Here is a 24,791-nt window from a genome sequence, read left to right on the forward strand (position 1 = left end):
CCTCCCCTCCCTCTGTCCTTTCCTCCATACCTCTCTGTGGCTGGCTTCAAACTCACAGACTTCACCTTTCCCAAGTCCTGGGACTAAAGGCGCATGTGACAGACCACTCCTGGTCCCATCTCAGCTTTTAATTCTGTGAGTGTGGTCATGCTAGTGCTGACTTTTCAGAGCTATGGAGAGATTTTATAAGCTTAAAGCCTTAAAAGTACCTGGACAGTGCCTGGTGCAGCAATACAGATTACCTATGATTAGATGATTATCCTGTGCTGTGTTTTGGCTTTGGCTTCTGGCTGCTTTGGGGGAAGGAAGATGGACTATAATAATTTTGTGTATGCCTGTGAATCTTGTCTAGACAAACTAAACTACCAGTGATCGTTGACTGTCACAGGCCTGGCATGAAAAAGACAAAGCGTGGGTCCTGCTCCACTCAGATAATTTGGATAACAGACAGACAGACAGACAGACAGATACACACACACACACACACACACACACACACACACACACACACACACACACACACACACACACACCTCACCACTAGATGGCGCCCACAGGCCTGTATTGGGCTTCTGTCTGAGCCTGATTAGAAGTCCATGGTAGAATCAACAGAGGATTCTATTCAGCCATAAACAAATATGAAATTGCAGGAAAATTGATGGAAATTATTAAGTGAGGTATCCTAGCCCGATCTGAGAAAGACAAACAGCATTTGTCATCTCTCATATGCGGATCTTAGCTGCTGCTGCTGTTTCTCCTCCCCTTTTCCAGACAGGGTTTCTCTGTGTAGCCTTGGCTGTCCTGGACTCACATTATAGACCAGGCTGGCCTCAAACCAGAGATCCACCTGCCTCTGCCTCCCGAGTGCTGGGGTTAAAGGCGTGCGCCACCACTGCATAGCTTCTATTTGTTTTCTCTGCACTGTCCACGTGGGAATTGGGGAGGAGCCACAAGAGAGGAAAGGTTCCTTTCAGCAGAAAATGACCCTGTAATGAAATCTCAGTGAACGTTAACTACAGCTCATTTTACTCCCCAAAAGCCATGAGACCAACCATGGGAAGCCCTGAGCGGCCATCACACTGTTAGGAACTGCTGTTCAAATTCACTTCTTAGTAGTAAATAATGCTGCTGAGGGCTGGAGAGATGGCTCTTCCAAAGGTCCCAAGTTCAATTCCCAGTAACCACAAGGTGGCTCACGACCAGCTGTAATGAGATCTGGTGCCTTCTTGTGGTGAGCAGGCGCACACGCGGGCAGAACACCATATAAATAATAAATAAATCTTTAGAAAGAAATAATGCTGCTGAAAGGGCTGTGGTATTGCTTCTTTATACTTTTAACTGTTTCCAGTGGGTTTTGTTTGGATCTTGATGCTTTTCACCATCCATTAATTCTTATTATGTAAATTTAAATCCTTTTTACTTTTCACTATTTCTTATGTAAAATTGAATCTTCTTTTATTTATTTTTTATTGGATATTCTAATAAAAATCTAAATAATGAAAAAAAAAACAGGGAGGATAAATGCCTCTGTGTGTGTGTGTGTGTGTGTGTGTGTGTGTGTGTGTGTGTGTGCTCGCGTCACAGATTGTGCCCCTCCCCATCCTTGGAGCTACACACCCAGATGTGTGCGTTGGAAACTATGGATAAAGAAAGCTCACCTTGCCAGGCATGGTGGCGCACGCCTTTAATCCAGCACTCGGAAGACAGAGACAGAGAGTTCATTGTAAGTTCAAGGCCAGCCTGGTCTACAAAGCAAGTCTGCCTTGGACAAAAAAAAAAAAAAAAAAAAAAGAAAAAAAAAAAAGAAAAAAAAAAGAAAAAAAAGAAAGCTCACCTCTGCCTGTAGAAGACACCTGCAAACAAAAACAAATGTTTCTAGGGGCTGCAGAGATGCCTCAGTGGGTAAAGATCCTTGCTGCTCAAGCACAAGGATCAGAGTTCGAATCCCAGACCCAGATAACAAACAAGCAAACCACAGTGTCAACACACAAGCCTGTAAGCCCAGTCTTGTGGGGGGTGACTGTGGCTTGCTGGCTGCCAGCCTAGCTCCAGGCTCACTGAGAGACCCCCATCTCAGGAGAACAAGACTGAGAGAGACAGGTGTGTGCACCCACTCACATGTGCAGGAACACTACACACATTCAAAAGCAACAAATTAAAAAACAAGCATTTCTAATTCTTAGCCTAAGCCTTTCTTGCGCAGGACATCAAAGGCACTGTGTAAAGACAAGCTCGGGCCAGGCACAAGAGTTCAGGGCCGCTGCTAAGAGTTCAGGTCATCAGACAGAAAATATTTCTATCAAGCACCAGCGTCCTAGGGTCTCAAATTGCAAACAGTTTTTACCTAAATAAATATCCAGATTGTCTGTCACTGGCACAAGCCCCAGGGTGTTTATTGCCTGGTTAGGCTGCGTAATAAAATGGGTATTGGATCATAAGGAAGTTAACGGGGCTGGAAAGAATGATCGCCTGGAGGTAATAAGCAGCCTAATTAGCGCATGCGCTGGGCGGGGAGCGGGGAGAGGCTAGCACAGGCACAGGGGTGGGGGGGTGCCGTGCGGGGCGGCTAGCAGGGGAGGCCAGCGGGTTCTGGCAGCATGGTGGCGGATCAAAGAGCTTTGAGAGCAAATCGTTAGGTGCACGCTTTCCGGGGACCCTCGATAACACATGAAGTAATCAGAGCCATTAATCAGCCTGCCATACAGTCTATACTTCCGCCAGAGGGTTCTGCTGGCAATAAAATAGGTTGGAAGCTAAAAAAAAAAACCAAACCAAACCAAAACAAAAAACGAGCCGAATTTAAATCCACCTCATCTTTGAGTTCAGACGTGCTGTGATAAAATACCCTACAGAAACAGCTTCAGGAAGGGAGGAGAGCTTCTGGGCCCCTCACTTTGAAGGTAGAGTCCATCCTGGCCGCAGGAGGGTCCACATCACATCTGCCATTAGGTAGCTGAGAGTGATGAATGCTGGCTGGTGCCCGGCTGGCTTTCTCCTGTTTATTCCATCAGTCCAGGAGCTGGCCCGTGGGATTGTGCCACCCACACTGAAGGAGTGAAAATGGGTCTTCCTATCCACACTGACCCTTACGGGCTTGCCCCATCTCCTAGATGATCCAGTCAGGTTGACAATCACTATAATGCCACAGGTCTTGTTATGCAGTACTCTCTTTGGGGCCAGTGAGATGGTTCAGTGGGCAAAGGCCACCAAGGCCGATGACCTGAGGTCTGTCCCTGGGACCAACTGACTCCTGCAAGCTGTCCTCTAACATCCACATGTGTGCTGCAGCACACAGACACGAGTGGACACACACAACAACACACACACACACACATACACACACACACACACACACACACACACACACACACATACACACACACACAGAATTCAAAACTAAAATAAAACACCCCTCTCAGTTATAACTCACACTAGAAGTGTGATAAGTAAGTTGCTTCGAGATTTTTTTTTTTTTTTTCCAAGTGAAAAAACATTTCCAGACGTTGAAACAATGCTCCTGTTGTGCCCTGCTGCCATGGAGTCAAAGGTGAGTATCTGTCCAGTTTGATTCCTCCTCCTCCTCCTTTTACTTTTATTTTTATTTATTTATTTATTTATTTATTTAATTTATTTATTTTTTGAGACAGGGTTTCTCTGTGTAGCCCTGGCTGTCCTGGAACTCACTCTGTAGACCAGGCTGGCCTCGAACTCAGGGATCCATCTGCCTCTGCCTCCTGAGTGCTGGGATTAAAGTTGTGTGCCACCACCGCCACCCGGCCCTAGTTCGATTTCTTTTGCTGTGTAAACACCCTGACCAGAAACATCCTGGAGAGAAAAAGGGTCTATTTCATTTTACAGTTTTCAGTCCATCATGAAGTCGGGAGAGGAGCTCAGGCAGGAACCTGGAGGCAGGAGCCCATGCAGAGGCCATGGGGGGTGCTGCTTACTGGCTGGCTTCTCATGGCTTGTTCAGGCTCCTTCCTCATAGAACCCAGGACTGCCAGGCTAGGGGCGCGGGTACCGCCACAGTGAACTGGGCCCTCTCACATCAATCGCTAATAGTTTATGTACAAAACCAATGTGGCCCCCTTATTACTATTACTTTGGAATGGATTGTGTGTATGCAGGCGTGTCTGCAGGTACGTGTGCACAAGTGTGTTCACGTGTGTGGGTATGCACTTGCGTGTAGAGGTCAGAGGTCAACCTTGGGCCTTATTGTTGGGGAGCGTCGACTATATCTTCTTTTTTTTTTTTTTAAAGATTTATTTATTTATTAAGTATACAATATTCTGCCTGCATGTACACTTGCACTCTGGAAGAGGACACCAGATCTCACTATAGATGGTTGTGAGCCACCATGTGGTTGCTGGGAATTGAACTCAAGATCTTTGGAGCAGCAACCAGTGCTTTTAACCTCTGAGCCATCTCTCCAGCCCCCGACCATATCTTTTGAGACAGGGTTTCTTACTGGGACTCGAGGCTTGCCTTTTTAGCTAGACTGTAATGCCAAGGATCCCCGAAGTCTGTCTTTATCTCACTAGTGTTGGTGTTACAAGTGTGTACCGCCATGCCATTTTAAATATTTTTCATTAAAATTGTTTTTCAGAATTTCATACATGAGAATTTAATTTATATCATTTCTACTCCTCCCTCTCCCTTCGACTCCTCCCATGTTGCATTCCCTCTCAAATTTATGACTTCTTTATGTTACATATTTACATATACATGCATATATGCTATAAATTATTGTCACATAGACACACACACACACACACACCACACACACACACACACACCCTACTGAGTCCATTTAGTGCTGCTGCTCACAGGCACACTTGAGATTAGATAACCTAACAGGGGTTCATGCCTGGAAAAGAGTCTCCTTTCCGCCGCAGCCACTGTCTGCCTGTAGCTCTTCATCTAGGGGTGGGGCCTGGTGAGAGGTCCCCGGCGCACGCGCACGCGCACGCGCACGTTGCGTGCCTTGCTTTTTTTCACACAGGTTTTGGGATCGCACTCAGGTCCTTACACTTTCGAAGCGAGCACTTTAACAGCTGAACCATCTCCTCAGCCCAATTGCTACTTTTATATAACGGAGGAATTTGGATCTAGTTTCCGGAGAACAGAAGCAGCCTGGTCAACGGAGACCTTCTAGGCGGGCAAGTTACATTTGATGATACTGCCCATAATGAAGCCAGTGGCCATCTTCGGGGCGTCAGGGGGTGTTGGAATTGAAGGAGCTGGGGGCTCCTCACTCCTGGCCTAACTGTAGCTCTTTCGGACTGGGGCGGAATGGGTATGACGGGCTGTCAGTAAGGCAAGAAAACCATGCCTTGGGGTAGAAACAAGAAGCTGGGATAAGGGTATGGAGTCAATGAAGCAAGGCAGATCCAAGGCTGCGGTGCCTGCCGCCTCCAGTGAGCTGTGCAAACTCCAGGCCGTTTTGTGGGCACCTCTGGCACCACCATAGACTCTTCGTGGAATGTGTCACAGGACTCTGACAGATCTAAAGACATATGTTGCACCGGGAACCTGGCCCCTGGTGGCCTCTGCCCCTTACACATTATGATGCCCCAGGTGCCCTCTGTGCCCAGACTCTACTCTAATGCTGGGCTCTCCACGCTCTGATGGACTTGTCCCCGAGTCTTACCTACCTGGCTTTTCATAGTCTCAATCTCCTTCTGCCTGGGGTCATCGCCTTCATCCAGGCCCTGGAACTTGAAGACACCCCTGTCTCTCTGCCTGGCAGCTGCGGCCATCTCTGACAGCCTTTGACTCAGGTCGGCCACCTCACCCTGCAGGTTTGTTATCACCGCATCTTTGTATTTGGACTCGATTTCAAAGTCTGAGAGCCGATTGACCTCTCTCCCCAGCAGCAGGATGATCTCGTCCTGTGTGAGGACAAGGAGGTGCCTGAGTAGTGGGTGTGGGTGGCAAGCTGGGCCCGTTTCTACAACATGGGGGAAACAGGGTGTCACCCTGGGAAAAGGCAAAAGGGAGGGGTCTCTTGGAAGGCCCTGGAGACACTAGATTGGGTTAGAACCACTCACCTGTACCTGGGTACTTATAAATTAGCCTTTCAGTTACGGAAACTATTTTTACCCAGAAAAAAATACTTTCATGTGGTAAACCACGGCCCCTTTGGAATGCCAGTGGCAGGAAGTGGCTTTATAATCATTTTCTGCGTTCTTTTATGTCCAGGGTGCTGAAGACTCAGCATAGGTAATCAGAACAGCGTTTAATCCCAACACATTCGGGCTACAACACGGGTATTCATTTAATTTAATTTTTTTTTTCTGTATTCTGGAGGGGTCATTTTTCCCTTTCCTCTCTTCTGGAATTCTCTGCTTCCCTCTGGCAGCCCCTGTGAAAATGTCTTCAGGGAATCGAGTCAGGAAACAGAGTGCTGAATGCCTGTGTCCCGTGTAAACTCTAGGGTGGGGTGGGGGGTGGGGGTTGGGCTGTTGGCAGAGTCCCTCACAGGTGGGGCCGACTCATCATTTCACTAGGAAAGCACAATAACCAAAGAATCTTCCATTTCCCCAAAGCTGGAAAAGGTACCTGCACATCTCAGAATGGAAGAACAGAATTCCAGGGGCATGCCTGGGGTCGGATGGTGTCAACGGCATGCCTGGGGACGGATGGCGTCACCGGCACAGTGAAGCCTGCTGGGGGTTGCTAACTGCTTCAAGTTGCTTTGGGTTCTTGTGGGTGCCTATGCTGCAGCTTCTGTGTTCCTGGGGGAACCCCTACCTCATCCAAAGCAAGCCCATTCAAGGCCACTGTGCTCAGCAAAGAAGCAGCCATTGTTTATTGGGCACCCACTGCACGCTGGGCGCTGCACTGGACCCTGGATGTGTCCAGCAATGGCTTCTGTCTCTCTGGTGTGGTCCCCAGTTAGTCCCTTAAGGGACTGTCACCCACTCCTTCCATGTGGTCTTGTTCGGAGTGAATGCCAATCAATACCTCACTTCCTGTCCTTCCCTGCTCATGTCCCTGAGACCCAGGCTGGCCAGCTCTGTTTTCTCAGTGCTCCTGTGTGTGGCTTTCGGGTAGAGGTGGGGGTGAGGGGTGGGGGGCTGCTTCACTTTGGATCATGGACTTTTAAGTGTAGAGGCTTTATCTCTACCACCACCACAGTCACCCTGTCAGGCACAGAAAGCTAGCCTGCCAGAGAATGTCAAGCTGCAAGGACGATACACAGTAGAACAGGCCATGGGGTATTCCAATGACATCACCGAAGATCCTAGAACCAGCCACGCCTGAAGCCTGCTAGTGTTTCGACTATCCTTTAACTAATAAAAATCATTTTCCACCCCTGTTTGTCACGTGTCCTTGAAGAGGTCTTGGGCATAAAGGGCTCAAACTAGCAACAATGATTCTGTTCTCATTTTATTGCCAGTTTAACAGCTCTGGTGGATTAAACATGGTGACAAACACTTTGTGGCTTTGTCACTGGGTGGTGCTAGTTCTTCTGCCCACCGGGTCACAGCTAGCCTGTGACTCAGTGGGTGGATGGACGGTAGAAGTGGTACAGAGTGAGCTCTGAGCAAGCTGTCGAGATACTGCAGTGTCTATCTTGGCTCTGGGGGTTTGGGGACCCCGGGGACCTGGGGACTTCTGTGCTGAGGAAAGACTGCATGCAGAGAGCTTGCCATTTCCCCCATCAGGCTGAAGACTCAGACCTATGGCTGCTACCACCTGAGGCCATCAGCCCACAACACTCCAAGGCGATTCACAGCAGAGGAATGTCATGCAAGTCCAGTCATGGGTGACAAAGAAATGGTGGGTGGCTGCTTTCAGCCACTAGAATTCGGGGTAGCCTGCTGCAGGGTGACAGGCTGGTCATAGACAGTGTCCATAAGGTGGCTTTCCATCTTACCAGAGCATCTCACGGTCTGGTCTCAGGACACCACCCTCGGAACTGCCTCCTGGCCCTAGCTATAACACTCTAGGGCTGTGTATAGTCTCTAGAGCCAAAGGACCCAGTCAATAGTCCTGTGTCCACACTCAAGAACTTCTTGGGCTCAGGCCCGGGTCTGTAAGGAAAGTGAGGCATCGTTGGGCCCTATTGTGGCTCTCATGTAGCCCAGGCTAGCCTTAAGCCTCTCATCCTCCTGCCTCTACCTCTGAGTGCTGGGATTACAGGTGTGCATTGCCTGCCCGGTTTACTCAGTGTTGGGGACAGAAGCCAGGACCACGTCATCATCGGAGCTGAGCCACATCTGCTCAGAGTTTTGTTTGGTTTCAAGCTGTGGCTAGGTGGGGAATCATCAGCCTCGGGTCTAAGCTTGCCCATGCCTATCCCTTTAGGGTTCAACCTCTGACCGCTCTGCTCCACTTGGCCAACAGAGTCAAACAGCGTCGGCTCAGCCATCTCCAACCTCGGCTTTCGCTTCCTCCCACCAGCAGGCGTGTGTTTTCCCCACCGCTGTGCAATCCCTTGGGGTTGACCAGGTGCGTGAAGAGAAGCGCCAGACCTGGGTGTGAAGTCAGTTCTACCCCTCAGCACTGTGCAAGCTTGGGCACGTTACTTAACCTCTCTGAGCCGAGGTTGGAGATGACAAAATCTGTTCTGAAGCCTATGAAGGGGAAATGAGCAGGTAAATGTCAATTAGGGGCTCAGCCTGGCTCATAGTAGTTGCTCAGTTAACCGTCTGCAAGACTGTTACTATTTAGGACACAACTGTCTACTAAAACAAGTGGTTCCTTGGACATAGGACACAAAGGAGAAGAGGTGACAAATGCCCCCATGGCCTCTGACTATTAGAGCACTGTGTCCCCCTCCCCTCCATGGCCTCCTCACCTTGTCTTGCTGCCCTAGGTCCTGGTCCATGAAGATCTCCATAGGGGGTATCGTCCCGGAGAGTCCCTCGACCATGCATTGTTCTGACAGTTCCATGGCGCTGGCCCACACTGTGTAACATCCGCAGAGAACAAGAACCACTGTGGGCTCCCAAGCTTGGAGGGGACCCCACACCCTGAACTAGTTTTTCCCCTTGAGGGTCATATTACATGTTGCTTTCGAGGCAAGGCCTTGTTACATAGCCCAAGCTGCCCCCAAACTCACCATGTGGCACAAGGTGGTCTTCCTGCCTCAGCCTTCTGAGTGCTGGGATTACATGCATAAGCCACTACACCTTGATTTTACATTTTCTCTGGCATTACCACCATTGTTGCCGCCGCTGCCACCATCACCGCCGCCGCCGCCGCCGCCGCCACCGCCACCACCACCACCACCACCACCACCATCATCAAAACAGAGTCTCTTACTATGTAGCCCTGGCTGCCCTGGACTCTCTATGTAGATCAGGCTGGCCTCAAGCTCACAGAGATCCCCCTGCCTTTGCCTCTCAAGTGCTGGGATTAAAAGCATGTGTCATCATGCCTTCTATTATTGTTTTAATTTGTGTTTGTGTGTGTGCCTGTGTGTTCCTATGTACATGTTTGTGGGAGGATGTATGCGTGTGTGTGTGTGTGAGAGCACGCATGCATGTAGAAGCCAGAGGCTGACACTCTGTTCCTCTGTCATTCTCCATCTTATTTTTACTTTTATTTATTTTTTGGTTTTTGAGACAGAGTTTCTCTGTGTTAGCTTTGGCTATCCTAGACTCATTTTGTAGACCAGGCTGGCCTCGAACTCACAGTGACCCACCTGCCTCTGCCTCCCGAGTACTGAAAAAAAAAAAGTTTTATTGGAACATGGCTGGAAGCACTCCCTTCTGGTCCATCTACAGCCGCTGCTTTTTGCTCTCAGAGACAAATAATTTCAACACGGGTGATGCAGCCACAGAGTCTAAAATATTTGATCTTGGTTTCTGTGGCTCTATGATGTAATCAGTATACACTGGGGCTCAGCTGAGCCTGTTATCTCTGCTACCCAAGAGGCTGAGACACTGCAAAGGAAAAATGAGTTTTTTCCAATGGACTCTCAATGGGTATTCAAACCACATGTAAGGGCAGGCCTATGCCTAGCAATAGATGCCAACACAAAACCAACTCTGGTTTGTTGTTGTTGTTGTTGTTGTTGTTATTATTATTATTATTATTATTATTATTATTAATTTTAGATGCATGTTTATATTATGATGGGAGAGAGAAAGAGAGGGTGTGGATTTGGGTGGGTAGAGATCTAAGAGAAGTTGGGGGAGGGGAAATCTTAATCAGAATATTCTGTATGAAAAAATTCTATTTTCAATGAAAAAGTAGCAGAGAGAGGGAGAGAGAGAGAGAGAGAGAGGCACCACAAATTAAAGGTCAACCTGGGTTACATAGTAAGTTCAAAGCCAGCCTAGGTAACTCAGCAAGACCTTGTCTCAAAAATTTCAGAACGTAAAATTGGACTATGGCTGTGGCTTGGGGAAGAAGCACATTTGACAAGCAGGTGCAAAGCCCTGGGTCTGACTCCAGCACCCCAACAGCCTCTGCACAACCAGGTAAACACCCTGACTGTTGTGCCTCCTGGCCAAGGCGAACCTGAGTCAAATAACCCTTTCTCCCCTGAATTTCTTTTGGTCATTTGAAGTCATCAACAGAGAGCAACTCTGATACAAGTGGGAAGAAGTCTTGCCCACAAGCACGTGCCACCACCATGTTGGAGGTAGATTCACCAGCTCTGATGAAGCCATCTCCATAATTCATGAGCTATCCTGAGCTACAGCCATGGCGCTGAGTGACCCCGAATCTCTGACCTATAGATAGCACAGCACACACGGCCTTTATTCCTTCCGTGTGTGCCAGACTGTTGACTTTGGGGATCATTTATTATACAACAATTAATAACTGATCCCACTGACTGGGAACTCCACATTAAATGACGTAATCTATTACGCTTTAGTTTATGGTGCACATGCTAAATAACGTTTAGGGGGTACTGCAGACATGTACAATGTTTTGAACTGCATAAAATAATAACAAGTAGTTCAGTAATGATGGGTGAGAAAAATAGTTTTAAAATAAATAATAAGGGGCTAGAGAGATGGCTCAGCAGTTAAGAGCACCAGCTGCTCTTCCAGAGGACCTGAGTTCAATTCCCAGCACCCACACAGCAGCTCACAGCGGTCTGTAACTTCAGTTCCAGGGACTCTGACGCCATCTTCTGGCCTCCATTAGCATTGCATGCATGTGGTGCACAGACATATGTGCAGGCAAAACACTCAAACATATAAAATAAAGTAATATAAAATAAAACGCAGTTTAACAGAATGGTACAAATAAAATTAGGTGGAGGCTCTCTTCAAAATCCTCTTACTCAACAATGTACGCCCAGGTTTCTTTCCCAGAGAGACCCACTCTATATGTCTGAATATGGTCGAGTCCAGATGGTGAGGAGATGACAGGCTGCTTTCAGACCCTGGGTGGCTGTTTTGATGATGGTGGTGGCAAGCCTGGAGACCCACTTGCTTATTTCTCTAACCACAGCACCGCACAGTTTTAACTATAATTTTAGCAATGGAGGATGATGTCTAGGTTAAAGGTCATGAAAAGCCACAGGAGGGAGTAGAGAGAGGCCAGAGACCGGGAACTCTAGGGCTGTGGAGTTGAGGCAGAGGAGACTAAGAGCGAAACCCCCATCAAGCCACCATGGAGGAAGCCTGGGGACAGTGCCCAACGCCTGAATTGACATCTGCTCTGTTGCTAGGGCTACTGTGGCAAAGAGGACAGGGACAGACATAATGTCTTATCCCCAAATATAATGAGACTTTTGAGGAGGGGTTGTGGTAAGAGTGGGACACTGGCCGGGCGTGGTGGCGCACGCCTTTAATCCCAGCACTCGGGAGGCAGAGGCAGGTGGATCGCTGTGAGTTCGAGGCCAGCCTGGTCTACAAAGCAAGTCCAGGACAGCCAAGGCTACACAGAGAGACCCTGTCTTGAAAATCAAAAGACAAACAAACAAAAAACGTGGGACACTACCCCTAAAGGGTGTGTGTTCCCCACACTACAAAACCATGAGTGGATAGCCACGGGAATAATATCCTGTGAACTGTTCAGTTGGACTAGAGTGGATGTGTCCATCCTCTGAGAAAAGTACGCTGTCCGGTAAGCTGGGCTGTAGTGACCAGTCACTTTTACAGCTTCCCTGAGGCTGTGGTGGGCAAGGGGAGTTTCGGTTACCAGCATCTGTTCATGCACCAAAAGAGAATCATGTCGATCCTGCCACACACAGTGTATCTGTGAACACGCACACACATATGTCCAAACCCTGCACAGGGAACTGCAGTGTGGACCGGGGCTCAGCTGCAGAGTCTTTGAGACAAACCCAGGGGCTTGAAGGTGGACTCCAGGTGTTAGAATTGCAAAGCTGGTTGTTTCCTTATGGTTTATCTTTAACTTCTTTCTCTCTCTTCTCTCTCTCTCTTTCTTCTTCTTCTTCTTCTTCTTCTTCTTCTTCTTCTTCTTCTTCTTCTTCTTCTTCTTCTTCTTCTTCCTCCTCCTCCTCCTCCTCCTCCTCCTCCTCTTCTTCTTCTTCTTCTTCTTCTTTTCTCTCTCTCTCTCTCTCTCTCTCTCTCTCTCTCTCTCTCTCTCTCTCTCTCTCTCTCCCCCCCCCCCCTCTCAGATAGGGTTTCAATTGTGTAGCTCTGGTTATCCTGGAAACCCACTATGTAGACCAGGCTGGCCTCAAACTCACGGAGATCTGCCTGCCTCAGCACTCCCTCCTTGAGTGCTGGGATCAAAGGCGTGTGCCGTCACGCCTAGCCCCACCATACCTGGTTTGACGCAGCACGAGACTTCAAACCCAGGACTTCATACACACTAGGCAGACTCTCTACTGAGCTACATCCCCAGTTCACTCTCCTTAATTAAGTAAACTTTTTTTTTTTTTTACATTTCATTTATTTTTAACCCTGGATGCATGCGTGTGTACCCACATAGCATGTGTGAGGAGGTCAGAGGACAACTTGAAGCAATCAGTTCTCTCCTTTTACCTTATGGGCTCTGGGATTCAAACTCGGGTCATCAGGCTTGGTGGCAGGCCCCTCTACCTACTCAGCCCTCTCGCTTGCCCACAATTACTCTTGTTACAATTAGTTACAGTCCATTTTTAGAGGCAGAGAAAAGTAAAAACAAGGCCAACCTATCTTCAAGGCTTTAAATCCTTGCCTGAAGCCGCCCCAGAGCCTGGCACATACCTTGCTTGATGACCGGGGACTTGGGGTCCATCACGAAGGAAAACATCTTCCTGCTAGCACTCACAGGCCCCTGGTAAGGAGCAGACGGAGCCATGGTAGGCCTGGGGCAACCCTGTGACCAACTTCTCTGTGCTGCTGCTGGTCCCATGCCCTGGTGGAAGGGCATGTGAGGGTGGCGAGGATGACTGGTGTGGCTGCTGTGAGGCCCCAGGTGGTTGCGGCCTTGGCCAAGGTACTGGGCCACTCACCCATGGGCAGGAGACCTGAAGGGCAGACAGGAGGGTGGGGTGGGGTGGTGGTGTTCAGGCACAGCATGGCTTGAGTTATTTACAACCCCCACCTTTGCCACCCTTCAGGCTAAACTTCCTCTTCCCTTATAAGGTCAAGTCCAGCAAGCACCTGGAACTCCTCTTTATGCAAATAAGGCATTGGCCCCAGCCAATGATGCACACTCACCCTGAAAGCCTCCACCCACTCCCCAGAGGCTTAAATAGCCTTTGTTCCCATCAATCAAACAAGCTGCTCAATGAAGCCAGCCTCCCCGGAAGTCTGTTTCTCTCTGTGCTCACCTGCTGCTTGAGGTCTTCACACCACACCCCCCCCTCACTCCCACACAGTTCCCACCTCCCTTTCCCTCTCAGATGGGGTGACCATACCATGGAGAGAAGGTGAGCAGAGTGGGGATGACATCATTCTTGCATGCTCCTCAAGTTTAGGGCAGTGACCCTGCCATGGGACCCTAGAGTCACCAGCATACTTGGCCAAGAGAGCACCAAGTATTCACTCATTTAATGCAGTCAGTGTTAAGGATCTGAGGTCCCACAGATTATGTTGTAAAAATACAATGTGAGAATCCGGCAGTTATTCAGGCCTTAACACTTACAGGCTTCTTCCCCTTCTCACGGACACGGACCGGCACCTAACAGACTCCTAGGGTCCAAGGTCTCTCCTGGGAAGCGAGTTTACATCAAAGGGGGTACTAGTGGCCATACACCCTGCTCCCCACCTCTTCCCTGCCTCCTGCCTGGGAACCAGCTATAGGCGTATGCTGTGAAAACTTCCCACCCCGTATCTGTAGCTCCTACAATGGATGCTAGGCGTCCCATGCCAAGTGCACAGACAAGGGCATGAAAGGACATGTGAGTAGGTCACTGAGAGTCAGGCCAATTCTGGGGACAGCCCCCCTCAAATCAACTCTTCCCTCCCCATGGTGGTTCCTCTGTGGGTCCCAAGGCTGAGAACTCAGGGATAGGGGTGCGATGCTGCCTCCCACACCCTCATCCTCAGCCTCCAGGACACCTGGTTCCAGCAGATGCACAAAGGCACCTTGAATCTGGGACACACACACCCCGCCCCCCACAGCCCCGAGAAGGTCTGTCTGTGGCTGCTGTAATAAAGATGCTGGCAGGAGCCTTCCCCCAGGAGGGACATCAGGATCTATCCCCTGGTGAGAGGCAATGTGGTGTGGAGCAGATGCAGACCTTGTAATGAGGCATCTCCCCTGGGCTTCGTCAGCCAGTGATGACGGCAACAGGGCTGCTGCCTGCTGCCCTGGGCTCACTTATTCCCAGGCATTCTCTTGGATGAGTCACCCAGGCTCAAGGGACACTAGAGAGGGCCAGAGCTTTAGATCTCATAGCCTCCCTCTCTCCTCCTGCCTCCCTCCTTCCCTGTCTCTCTCTGTCTAGTCTCTCTCCACCCCTACTGCCCTTTCGGCATGCTCAAGCCAGGCGGTGGTGGCACACACCTTTAATCCCAGCACTCTGGAGGCAGAGGCAGGCGGATGGCTATGAGCTCCAGAGGCCAGCCTGGTCTACAAAGTGAGTCTAGGACAGCCAAGACAACACAGAGAAGCCCTGTCAAAAAAAATAGAAAAGCAAAACTAAACAAAACACAACAAACAAAAACAAAAAACAAAACAAAACAAAAAAACCAACCCAACCAAACAATCAAAAAACAAAACAAAACAAAAGATTATACAAAATAATGTGCATGTGTCTGTACATGTTGAGTGCAGGTGCCCATGGAAGTGAGGGGTGCTGGATCTCCTAGAACAGGAGTGACAAACAATTGTGGGCACCGATGTGGGTGCTGGGGACTTGAGTCCTCTGAGGGAGCAGCACACACTCTTAACTGCCAAGCCATCTCTCCAGCCCCGAGCTGAGGCCTTTTATGATCGGCATTTTTCTCTTAGCACATAGTCCTGAAGAGTTACAGCATTGTAGCACGACTCTGTGGTAGAGTCAGATGGGGGTGCTCTGTGTTCCCTGTTGTAAGACCCCAAGAAAGGACCTTCCCTGCACACACAGACACACAGACACACACACACACACACACACACACACACACGTTCTAAACAAGTGAAATGCACATCACTCATAGTGTGTCTGTTCTCAGTCAACTTTTAATCTAGATGAAATCTAATGGCACCTCAGGAGGGGCGTGCGGCTCAGTGGCCTGAGGACTATGCACTCCCTGACTTCAGAGAAATGGAGACAACAGTGAGGGGAAAGCGCCAGAGCAATAAGGAGACATGTCCGAAACGCCATGAATCCCAAAGACTTAGCTGCGCACCAGACTGAGTACACTTTGGGATGAACAACAGCCTTTGTTCTCTTAAAAAAAAAAAAAAAAAAGTGGGTGTGTGAGAGAGAGAGAGAGAGGTGGGAGGGGGAGAGAGTGTGTGTGTGACAGAGTGAGAGAGTGTGTGTGTGAGAGTGTGTGTGAAAGAGAGTGTGCATGAGAGATAGAAGGAGTGTGTGTGACAGAGAGGGACAGTGTGTGAGAGAATGACAGAGTGAGTGAGAGAGAAGGGGTGTGTTTGTGTGTGTGTGTGAGAGAGAGAGAGAGAGAGAGAGAGAGAGAGAGAGAGAGAGAGAGAATGAATGTGTGTGTGTGCATGTGTTTGCCTGTGTGCACGTGCACTGAGGCCAGAGGTTGCTGTTGGGTGTCTTCCTTGGTTGCCTCTCCATCTTAATTATTTTTTGAGACAGAGCCCGGCACTGAACCTTGTGGTTTTGGCCATACAGATGCCCTCAGCTTGCTGGGCCGTTGGTCTAGTTGAAACAGTGAACTCCAGGTTCAGGGAAAGACCCAATTAAGGTGGAGGGTAACGGAGGAAGACGGACAGTGTCAGTCTCTGGCATCCACATGAGTGAATGAGAGCACCTGCATACACATGCATACACCACACCTACTCACCCCCGCCCACCCACTCCCCTGCAAAGACAGTTATAGATAAAACATTAGCAATGCGGAGGACGCATGTCATAGCCGCAGCCACCACGCTGTGAACAGCAGGCTTGTTTTTCATGTTATGCGGAATAGTACCTGATGAGACAGAGAAGCCCGTAAGGGGTAGGGGGTCATTGATGGACACAGGAAGTCCCTCCCCCGTCATATCTTCCTTTGTGTTTATCTTACTTATAAAAAGAAGCATGGATCCCACCAATATTTAGGCTACAAGCTCACTCATGCGTCAGTTGTCACCGTGAGCCGGACTAGGGATCCGGGTTTCCAGCCAAGACCCAATGGCGACATTTGTTGGTTCCTGTTTTTAAGGGGTGTACATTCTACCCCCACACTACCCATGCAGGCTTCGCTTTCCCCCAGAGCTACTGGTTAAACGCTGACTGACAGGTTGCTGGCTGGGCGCCGAGCCTGGGATAGCGCCTGGCGCTTACTGGTGGTGTCTGCTGACCCACCTGGTGCAGGCAAAAGGGTTTTGGCTGACTCTGGGGCTGGGCAGGGAAAAGACACACTGAGTGCCAGGAATCTTGTAATAGCAGACAAGAGAGATACTAGAAGCAACTGAGAAACTACTGCCAGTGTGTGTGTTGCAGAGACAAGCACCCAGACTGAAAGAAACACCCAGTAGCCAAGGCTAGACCATAATAAAAGACAAGAGAGGGGTTGGGAAGATGGCTCAGTTGGTAAAATGCTTGCTACGGGACCTGAGTTTAGTGTTAACACACACATACAACAGCCAGAGGAGCTGGCTCGCATGTCTAATTCTAGCACTGAGGAAGGGAAGACAGCAGGGACCCTGGACTCACTGTCCAGCCAGTCTAGACCCCCCAGTGAGTTCCAGGCCAGTGGGAGACCCTCCCTCAAAATAAGGTTGATTGCATTAACACCAAGTTGTGCCCTGACTTCCACATATACCCACACATGTCCTGAAACCTCACTCTCTCTCCACAGAAATAAATGACAGTTAATTATAAGTCAGTGTATAAAATAAACAGTAATGAAACAGACTCAGACCTCTGTCTGTTTGTGGCAATGGGGCAACTTTTTGTAAATCCAGAGTTATGTCAAAATAAGGCTAGTGTGTTTGTGTATGTGTGTGTGTGTGCATAAGCCAGAAGAGGTTCTTTCTCTATTTTTCTTTTTTCTTTCCTTTTTTGAAACTAAGTCTCTCATTGACCTGAGTCTGGCCTGGATCTGGCTGAGGAGGCTAGGCTACCTGGCTTGTGAGCCCCAGAGGGCCATCCTGAGGGTCCCTGGGGGTCCCTGAGGGTCCTGAGGATCAAATTCAGTTTTCTGCTTTGTTTTGCCAGGGGTTGTTTGTTTGTTTGTTTGTTTGTTTTACAGGACCACTGTACTTTCTGTGTAGTCTGGAACTCCTTATGTAGACCAGGCTAGCTTTGAACTCACAGGCTACCTACCTCGGCCTCTTGAAGAATGTTGGGATTGAAGGCATGGGCCACCAGACAAGGCTGAAATTCAATTCTTCATGTTTGCAAAGCAAACACTGAGATTGCCCTGTCAGGCCCAGGTCATTTGTTTGTTTGATTTTTAGATCTTTAAGTTACAAGACAAAAAAAAAAAAGCCTAAATTCTACCTGCAATGGTGACTGTAGCTTACCCAAATAGGGGAGTTCCTTGGGTCCACTGGCAAACCCTACTGCCTTTGTAGTAGTTCTCACTACTACACACTGCAGTAGCTGGAAGGACATGCAGGGCAGCAGAGGGTGGAGTGCAACCTCCTCCCCACCCCACCCCCATCAATGACAAGTCTAGCTGGACACCAAAAGTGCAAATTCCACAGCTCAGCCAGCAGAGGGCGCTGTTTGGTACCTGGGCAAATAGCCCTCAGGGGTGGGTCAATAATTTCAAAAGAGGTAATAATATCTGAGTCCCACCCCTCAAAGATACATTATAGAGGAATTTTTTAAATCTGAGAAACCAAGATTATATTTTGTATAACCCAGAGGTGGTAAATGATGTCCTTAACTTTTAAATGTTAAAAAAGTGGACACCAGCTGGGTGTTGTGGCACACATCTGTGATCAGAGCACCCAGGGAGCTGAGACAGGCTGATCTCTGTGAGTTCCAGGCCAGCCTGGTTTTCTAGCAGTTCAGGATGGCCAAGGCTACACAGAGAAACCCTGTCCCAAAAACCAAATCCAAATCCAAACCAAACCAAACAAGAAAAAAGGGGGCACTAACTGAATTTGCCATTCGCAAGCCTTTCTCTTGGCTTTGGCCTCCCTGCATCGGGCTCACGGTGTTCCCCTGCTGAAGCCTTTCCCTTCCCTTTCAAGTATGAATTATCTTCCCCAGGTCAGTACACTAAATGAGAAAAAAAAAATCAGATTTAAAAACAAGCCAGGTGTGATGCTGCACACCTTTAATCCCAGCACTCTGGGAGGCAGAGGCAGGCAGATCTCTGTGAGTTCGAGGCCAGCCTGGTCTACAAAGTGAGTGCAGCACAGCCAAGGCTACACAGAGAAGCCCCGTCTCTAAACTGCCCCCCAAACAAACAAACAAAAACAAAGATCAACCAAACAAAACCAAAACCAACCAAACAAACAAAACCAAAACTTACATTTTTGTCCACTTTGCTAGGCTGGGTGAACAAGCGGACCACTGTCACCTCTCAGAGCCATGTGGCAGCCACTGGGTTAAGCAAGTCATCACAAGTAGAGATAGGAAGCAACATGCTGATTGCCAGGGCTCTGCATCCTCTCTTTGGCCCCCCAGCTCCAGCCCTGATGACATCTGTATGGTCTGTAGGCAGTGCCACACCTTGCCTGAGGCTGTCTGCTGTTCTAGGCCCTCCCCTTCAAGTTTCTGGAACTTTCCTTTGGTATAAAAGGTCCTGGCCTCTCCCTCTTAGTTCTGAGTCCACACAATCCCAGCAGAGTTGATCCATTCCATCCCAGGAAAATGCCTGAGAGAGCTTGGCCAATCAGGGTACCATGCCTCTGGCGTCAGCAAGAAGTTCCAGACAGACATGTGATTTTAGACACATCAATGAAACAAAACCAAACAGAGCATAACTGGTTCTGGGGCTGCTGGCGAGACCTTGGTCCAGGTGAGGCCAGTGCAGAGTCAGCCTGAGACAGAGAGGCTAAAGAGGCAGGTTCCTGAGCATCATCTGAACACCCGCATCCAGCCACGCCCTGAGGAGATGCAGTTTTCATTCGGTTTTGCTCAGTTTGATCTGGGTTCCTGACACCGGATAACAATAACGCTTCCCGGACAACAAGCTCGCCGAGACTTCACACAAGGGCCCCTATGTGCATGCCCACAATGCAAGGCGCTCTACAGGTTCTGACAGGCTCAGATTAGGACCCACCATGCTGCAATCACGTAAGAACCTTAAAAGTAAAACAGTGGCCCAGAGAAGAGGAGATTTAGATAAGACAGGTAGTGAAACTTAAGGAAACGAGAAATAAGTAAAAGGCGGATCAGCTACAGCCACAGTGGGTCGCAAACTTCCTAATGCAGTTCCAAACGTTTAATTCAGTTCCTCATGTTGTGGGGACGCCCAACCATAAAATGATTGTTGTTGCTACTTCATGACTGTAATTTTGCCACTGTTAGGAATCGTAATGTAATACTGTGTTTCCCCATGGTCTTTGTGGTTGTGACCCACAGGTTGAGAACCACTGAGCAACAGGCCGCTTCAGAGCACAGAGCCTCTCTCCTGTTTCAGAAGTTATGTGGTGGGAACACCCCAAAGTTCTCAAGGAAAACTTCCCAGACAAAGAAGCAGGTGCCTCCTACAACACTCCTGGTGTGCACACTGCATATTAATGCTCTAATATTTGCACACACAGCAATATAACCACATTTGCATATGTGTAGCCACAGTAGCTGTCTTAAAGAGACAGTCGGAAGAGTGTTCAAAGTCTAATTTTCTTTTTCTTACTTTTCAGTTAGCTGAGTAAACTATGAACCAGCACAGCCCTAGGCAAACAGAGGAGGGCTCAGCTCACTTACCACATTTTTTGGACCATAAGACATACCTGACCATAGGACGTACCCAGTTTTTAGAGCCGTAAAGCAAGAAAAACAGTTAAAAACAGCAATCGGACCATAAGGCACACCCTAATTCACCCCCCCACCCCCGCCACACACACTCTTTTTGGGGGAAAAGTGCGTCTTATGGTCTGAAAAATGCAGTAGTTCTTTCTTCTTTCTCTCTTCTTTTGTTTTTATTTTTATTTTTATTTTTTTCTTGAGAAAGTGAGAAAGGCAGGAGGGAGCCCAGCAGAGCTGGGGTGGCACGCCCAGTGGAGGTCGGTAAACCCATAGAAAGCAGGTAGTAAATATTCTTGACTTCACCAGTGGGTCAGGACAGTAAACAGAGGCAGCACCCACATGAACAGGCAAGGCTGCGTCCTGATAAAACTTCATTTATAAGCTGTAGATACTGGCCTCCGCTTTGCTCAGTGAATGAAATAAAAATAATGGTCCATTTTCAAAAGTGCCTTGAGCCAGCTTAGGTCCAAATGCAGGCAGAAAACCCTGGACCCTCACACAGGCTCTGCTAGTCTAATTGCCTGCCAACGTGAACCAAAAACTGAGAGTAAGGGCTGGGTATGGTGGCTCACACCTTTAGTCCCAGTGCTCAGGAAACAGAGGCAGGCAAGTCTCCGAGTTCAAGGCCAGCTTGGTCTACAGTGTTAGTTCCAGGATTACATAAACCCCATCGCAAAACACCACCGCCACCACCAACAACAACCAGTATAAAATTATCCACAGCCCAGCTTGCCTGTAGATGTGACAAAGTTCCGTGCCTGACAAGTTTTAAAATAAACAGGGTATAAATGTAGATAGGAACCCCCATACTGTCTTCAATTAAGAATGAAACATAGGAACCCCCATACTGTCCAGTTATGAAAGAAACAGGAGCTGGGCAGTAGTGGTACACATCTTCAATGCCGGCACTCGGGAGGCAGAGGCAGGTGGATCTCTGTGAGTTTGAGACTAGAGCCTAGTCTACAGAGTGAGTTCCAGAGAAACTCTGTCTCAAAAAGGGGGGGGGGGGCTGGAGGAGGAGGGCGCAGTGAGTGCTGCTCTGGAGAGGACCAGGATTTAGTTCTCAGCACCCACATCCATGTTTAGCTCCAGCTCCAGGGTAGCTGCCTCTTTCCAGCCTCCGCAGGAAACAGCAAATGAAAACAGCAAAGGGAAAGACAAGGCTCAAATGACCCGAGGGATTGCACCCTCCTGATGACTCAGCCAATGAGGAAAGGGCTTGCATTGGGGTTATAACCAGTCTCTGCACTTAGGTGTCAGACATGCTGGGCTAATGTTGGGCCATGCAAAGTTGTAAAATACACTTCCTTGCTTCCACTAATCTGAGTGTCAGCACTCCTATGATGGAGCTGGGATATTTCCTACCCTCAGAGACTGGAGTTTGCTGGCCTGTCCCCTCTGGTTAAGGGGACAGGATTTATGACTAAGCAATACTGGCTCCAGCTTCTTCCTCTGTCCCTTACTACTTGACAGGTGATGGGCGTGTCTTCTCCCGGGACCCTTCCTGACATTTTAACACTTCTTGACACTGATTATTAACCAAGGAAGAGAGACTGAGCCATGGGGCCTTGCTGGGAACTGCAGCAGTGCTCTGGGTACATGCCGAGGCAGAAGCAGCAGCCTGTGTGTTTTCTTTCATCACAGAGGTTTTCCTTTCCATCATGTGCTGCAGTAGCCCTGTCAGCACAAGGGAGCTACAGGCTGGTGGGGATGTGGTGATGGATGTGGCTTGAGCTCTCATGTCACCAGACAACACTGGGTCCTGGCAAAGTCTTCCTAGATTTGAGGTCAGGACATGTGGCCATTACTGAGAGGAAACCTGGAGCCTGGGGAGTGGCTTGGTGGATAACGGGCTTGCTGCATGCAAGCGTGAGGACCCGAGTTCATATCCCCAGAACCCATGAGAAGCCTGGTGTGGCAGTGTACATCTGCAGTCCCAGCACTCCGAAGATGAGACAGGGTGTGGAGACAGGGGATTCCTCATGGGCTAACCGGTCTGGTATACACGGTGACTAATCGAGATCCTGTCTCGAGCAAGTGGAAGGTGAGGAACACCACCTGAGGCTGTCCTCTACACGTGTACCATGGTGTGTTCATGCACACACACACACACACACACACACACACACACACACACAAGGATCTGCTTGGCAGAGATTGGAAACGGAACCTAGCCAGTGAAAGGAGGGCTGGGGATGCGGCCCACTGAGTGGTGTGCTTCTCTAGCACAAATCACACCTTGGGTTCCGTCCTCGCAGCACATAACCCACCTGTGCTGGTGTACACCTGTGACCCCAGCACCTGGGAAGTGGAAGAACGAGGATCAGGACATCCTGGGCAACATAGTGAGCTCAAGGCCAGCGTGGGCATCCAACACAAGACCAAAACAAACCAAAAAGTCCCTCGAATGTTAGATGAGAGCCACGAGACACTCTCACTGTATCACTCAGTCCTCTTCTGTCTGTTTACTCTTTGTAGCCCACGGGTCCGAGTCATCAGACCAACCGAAAGTCAATTCACAGGAGAGCAGCTGGGCCCACCCAGCCCATCACTCATCCTATGAGAGATAACCTAGGAGACATACACTTTTAGGCATGTCTGTGAGGGGTTAGCCAGACCCCCTGAATGGAGGCGACACCGTCTCACAGGCTTCCAAGTCTTCATAAAAAGGAGAAAGCAAGCTGAGCTCCAGCGTTCATCTCTCCCGGGCTCCCTGACTGTGGATGCCATGTGACCAGCTACCCCACCTCCAGTCACCGGAACGGATTGTACACCCTTGACCTGTGAGCCAACAGAAACCCTCCCTCCCTTAAGTTGCGCGTGTCACGTCCTTTATTTACAGCAAGAGGACAAGTAACTAATATACCAGGCAGATGCTTCCACAGAGTCGGAAGGCATAATGGTGGTTGGGGTGACGGGGTTAAGAGGTGAGGGGGTTGGTAGTGGGGGTGCTCAGAGATTCAGTTTCATGAGCTGGGTTTATGAACGGCCGCATAATGTGGAGAAAGGACTTTAAGCAAACAAACGTGCCCCCACGAATGTGGGTAAGGTGGTAAATCCCACGCCAAATGTATTTTTGTATTTTGCCGCAATTTAAAAAAAAGAAATAAAAACAGACGATGAAAGGAGTCCGTAACACCACAGGCTTTTTATGGGGGTGTGGGAGAGAGGGTTTCGAACGCACTATGTGAGGGCTACGTGACTCTGGGAAGTTACTTGATTTTACTGAAATGTCCACGCGTTTGATAGGTGAAAATTTTTCCTGAGTAACTCACCCTTGGGTGAAGCTGCTGATGTCAACTCTCAAGCAAATGACTCTATGCTCATTAGGAGGTCCAAGGGTGAAGGTGGGAGTGGGAATAGGGTTGGTGACGATCACTGACTGTTGTAGCCATGTTTTTCCAGGGGCACTCATACACCAAAACACCCTCGGATCACCTGTAGTTCGCTGTAGAACAATTTCACCTTGGCAAAGTGTCGTTTTTTTTAAAGAAAGCAACACTGGACCAGCGTGATGGCCAAGCCTCAAAAGCCTCAACTGATAGCTTCCTGAGGACCGAGGCTTCGTGAGTTTTGAGTTCTCTTTCACTTAAATCGAGATTATAATTTAGACCTCAGGCCCATTTCTGATCTGGGCCAAAATAGCAATTGGCATGTGTCAACCACCTACTTGGATATGGCTTTCACGGTTTATGGCTATACCCTATCAATGCCCGGTAACGTGGAGAAGACTCTGTCATAAGGAGGATCCGTGTCCGGCCAGAGGGAAGCAGCAGAGCTAGCAGCCTGAAAGGGAGGCACGCATCTCTGTGCTCTTAAAACAATCCAGATGCTTCTGGCCTCTCCTGAAACCACCCAGAGTCTGAACTGGGCACTTTTGCGGCCGTTGCATGTAATGCAAGGAAGTGTCCATCAGGGGCGCTGACGCATTTTCCTCCTCAAAGCTCCCTGGGAAGGCCGGAGCTTTGGGCTGCCTCCCGAAGAGGGAGTTAGAACTGGCTTTGGGAGGAGTCTTGTTGGGTGTGTGGTAGGGTGGGGTTGCAGAGTGCTCCCGACGACTGAGAATAAGACTGCGTGCGCAAGCCAGCATCGCACCCCACCTCCACCGTCCACCACGCAGAGGCTGGGCTCACCTGGGGCGGGTTCTCAATGACCAGCTCGTAGGTCAGCCCTGCAGACCCGAACCGCAGAATGTCCCCAGGGATCAGCTTCACTGCCACATTCTGAATGTGGCACTCGTTGACAAACGTTCCGTTGCGGGTGTTAAAGTCCTGAAGGACAAAGCTGCCCTCCGCCTCGTTGAATTCGATGAGCGCATGGTGGTTGTCAATGTCTGTGGACTGAGATAGAGAAAGGCAGTCGGGGTGGGGGGGCCAGGCACATGAAAACA

At 49.2% G+C, this 24,791-nt stretch overlaps 1 protein-coding gene across 1 annotated transcript in view; it reads right to left on the reverse strand.

Moving 5' to 3' along the window:
* The window catches only part of Fhad1 (forkhead associated phosphopeptide binding domain 1), a 118,664-nt gene that overhangs the window by 80,103 nt on the left and 13,770 nt on the right, over positions 1-24,791 (reverse strand). Inside the window, 5 exon segments of the mRNA XM_051171653.1 lie at positions 5,655-5,891; positions 8,807-8,916; positions 13,131-13,296; positions 13,298-13,393; positions 24,535-24,741. Coding sequence (XP_051027610.1) covers positions 5,655-5,891; positions 8,807-8,916; positions 13,131-13,296; positions 13,298-13,393; positions 24,535-24,741 — 816 coding nt within the window.

This window comes from Acomys russatus, chromosome 29 (genome assembly GCF_903995435.1).
Source record: "Acomys russatus chromosome 29, mAcoRus1.1, whole genome shotgun sequence".
Taxonomy (NCBI): domain Eukaryota; kingdom Metazoa; phylum Chordata; class Mammalia; order Rodentia; family Muridae; genus Acomys; species Acomys russatus.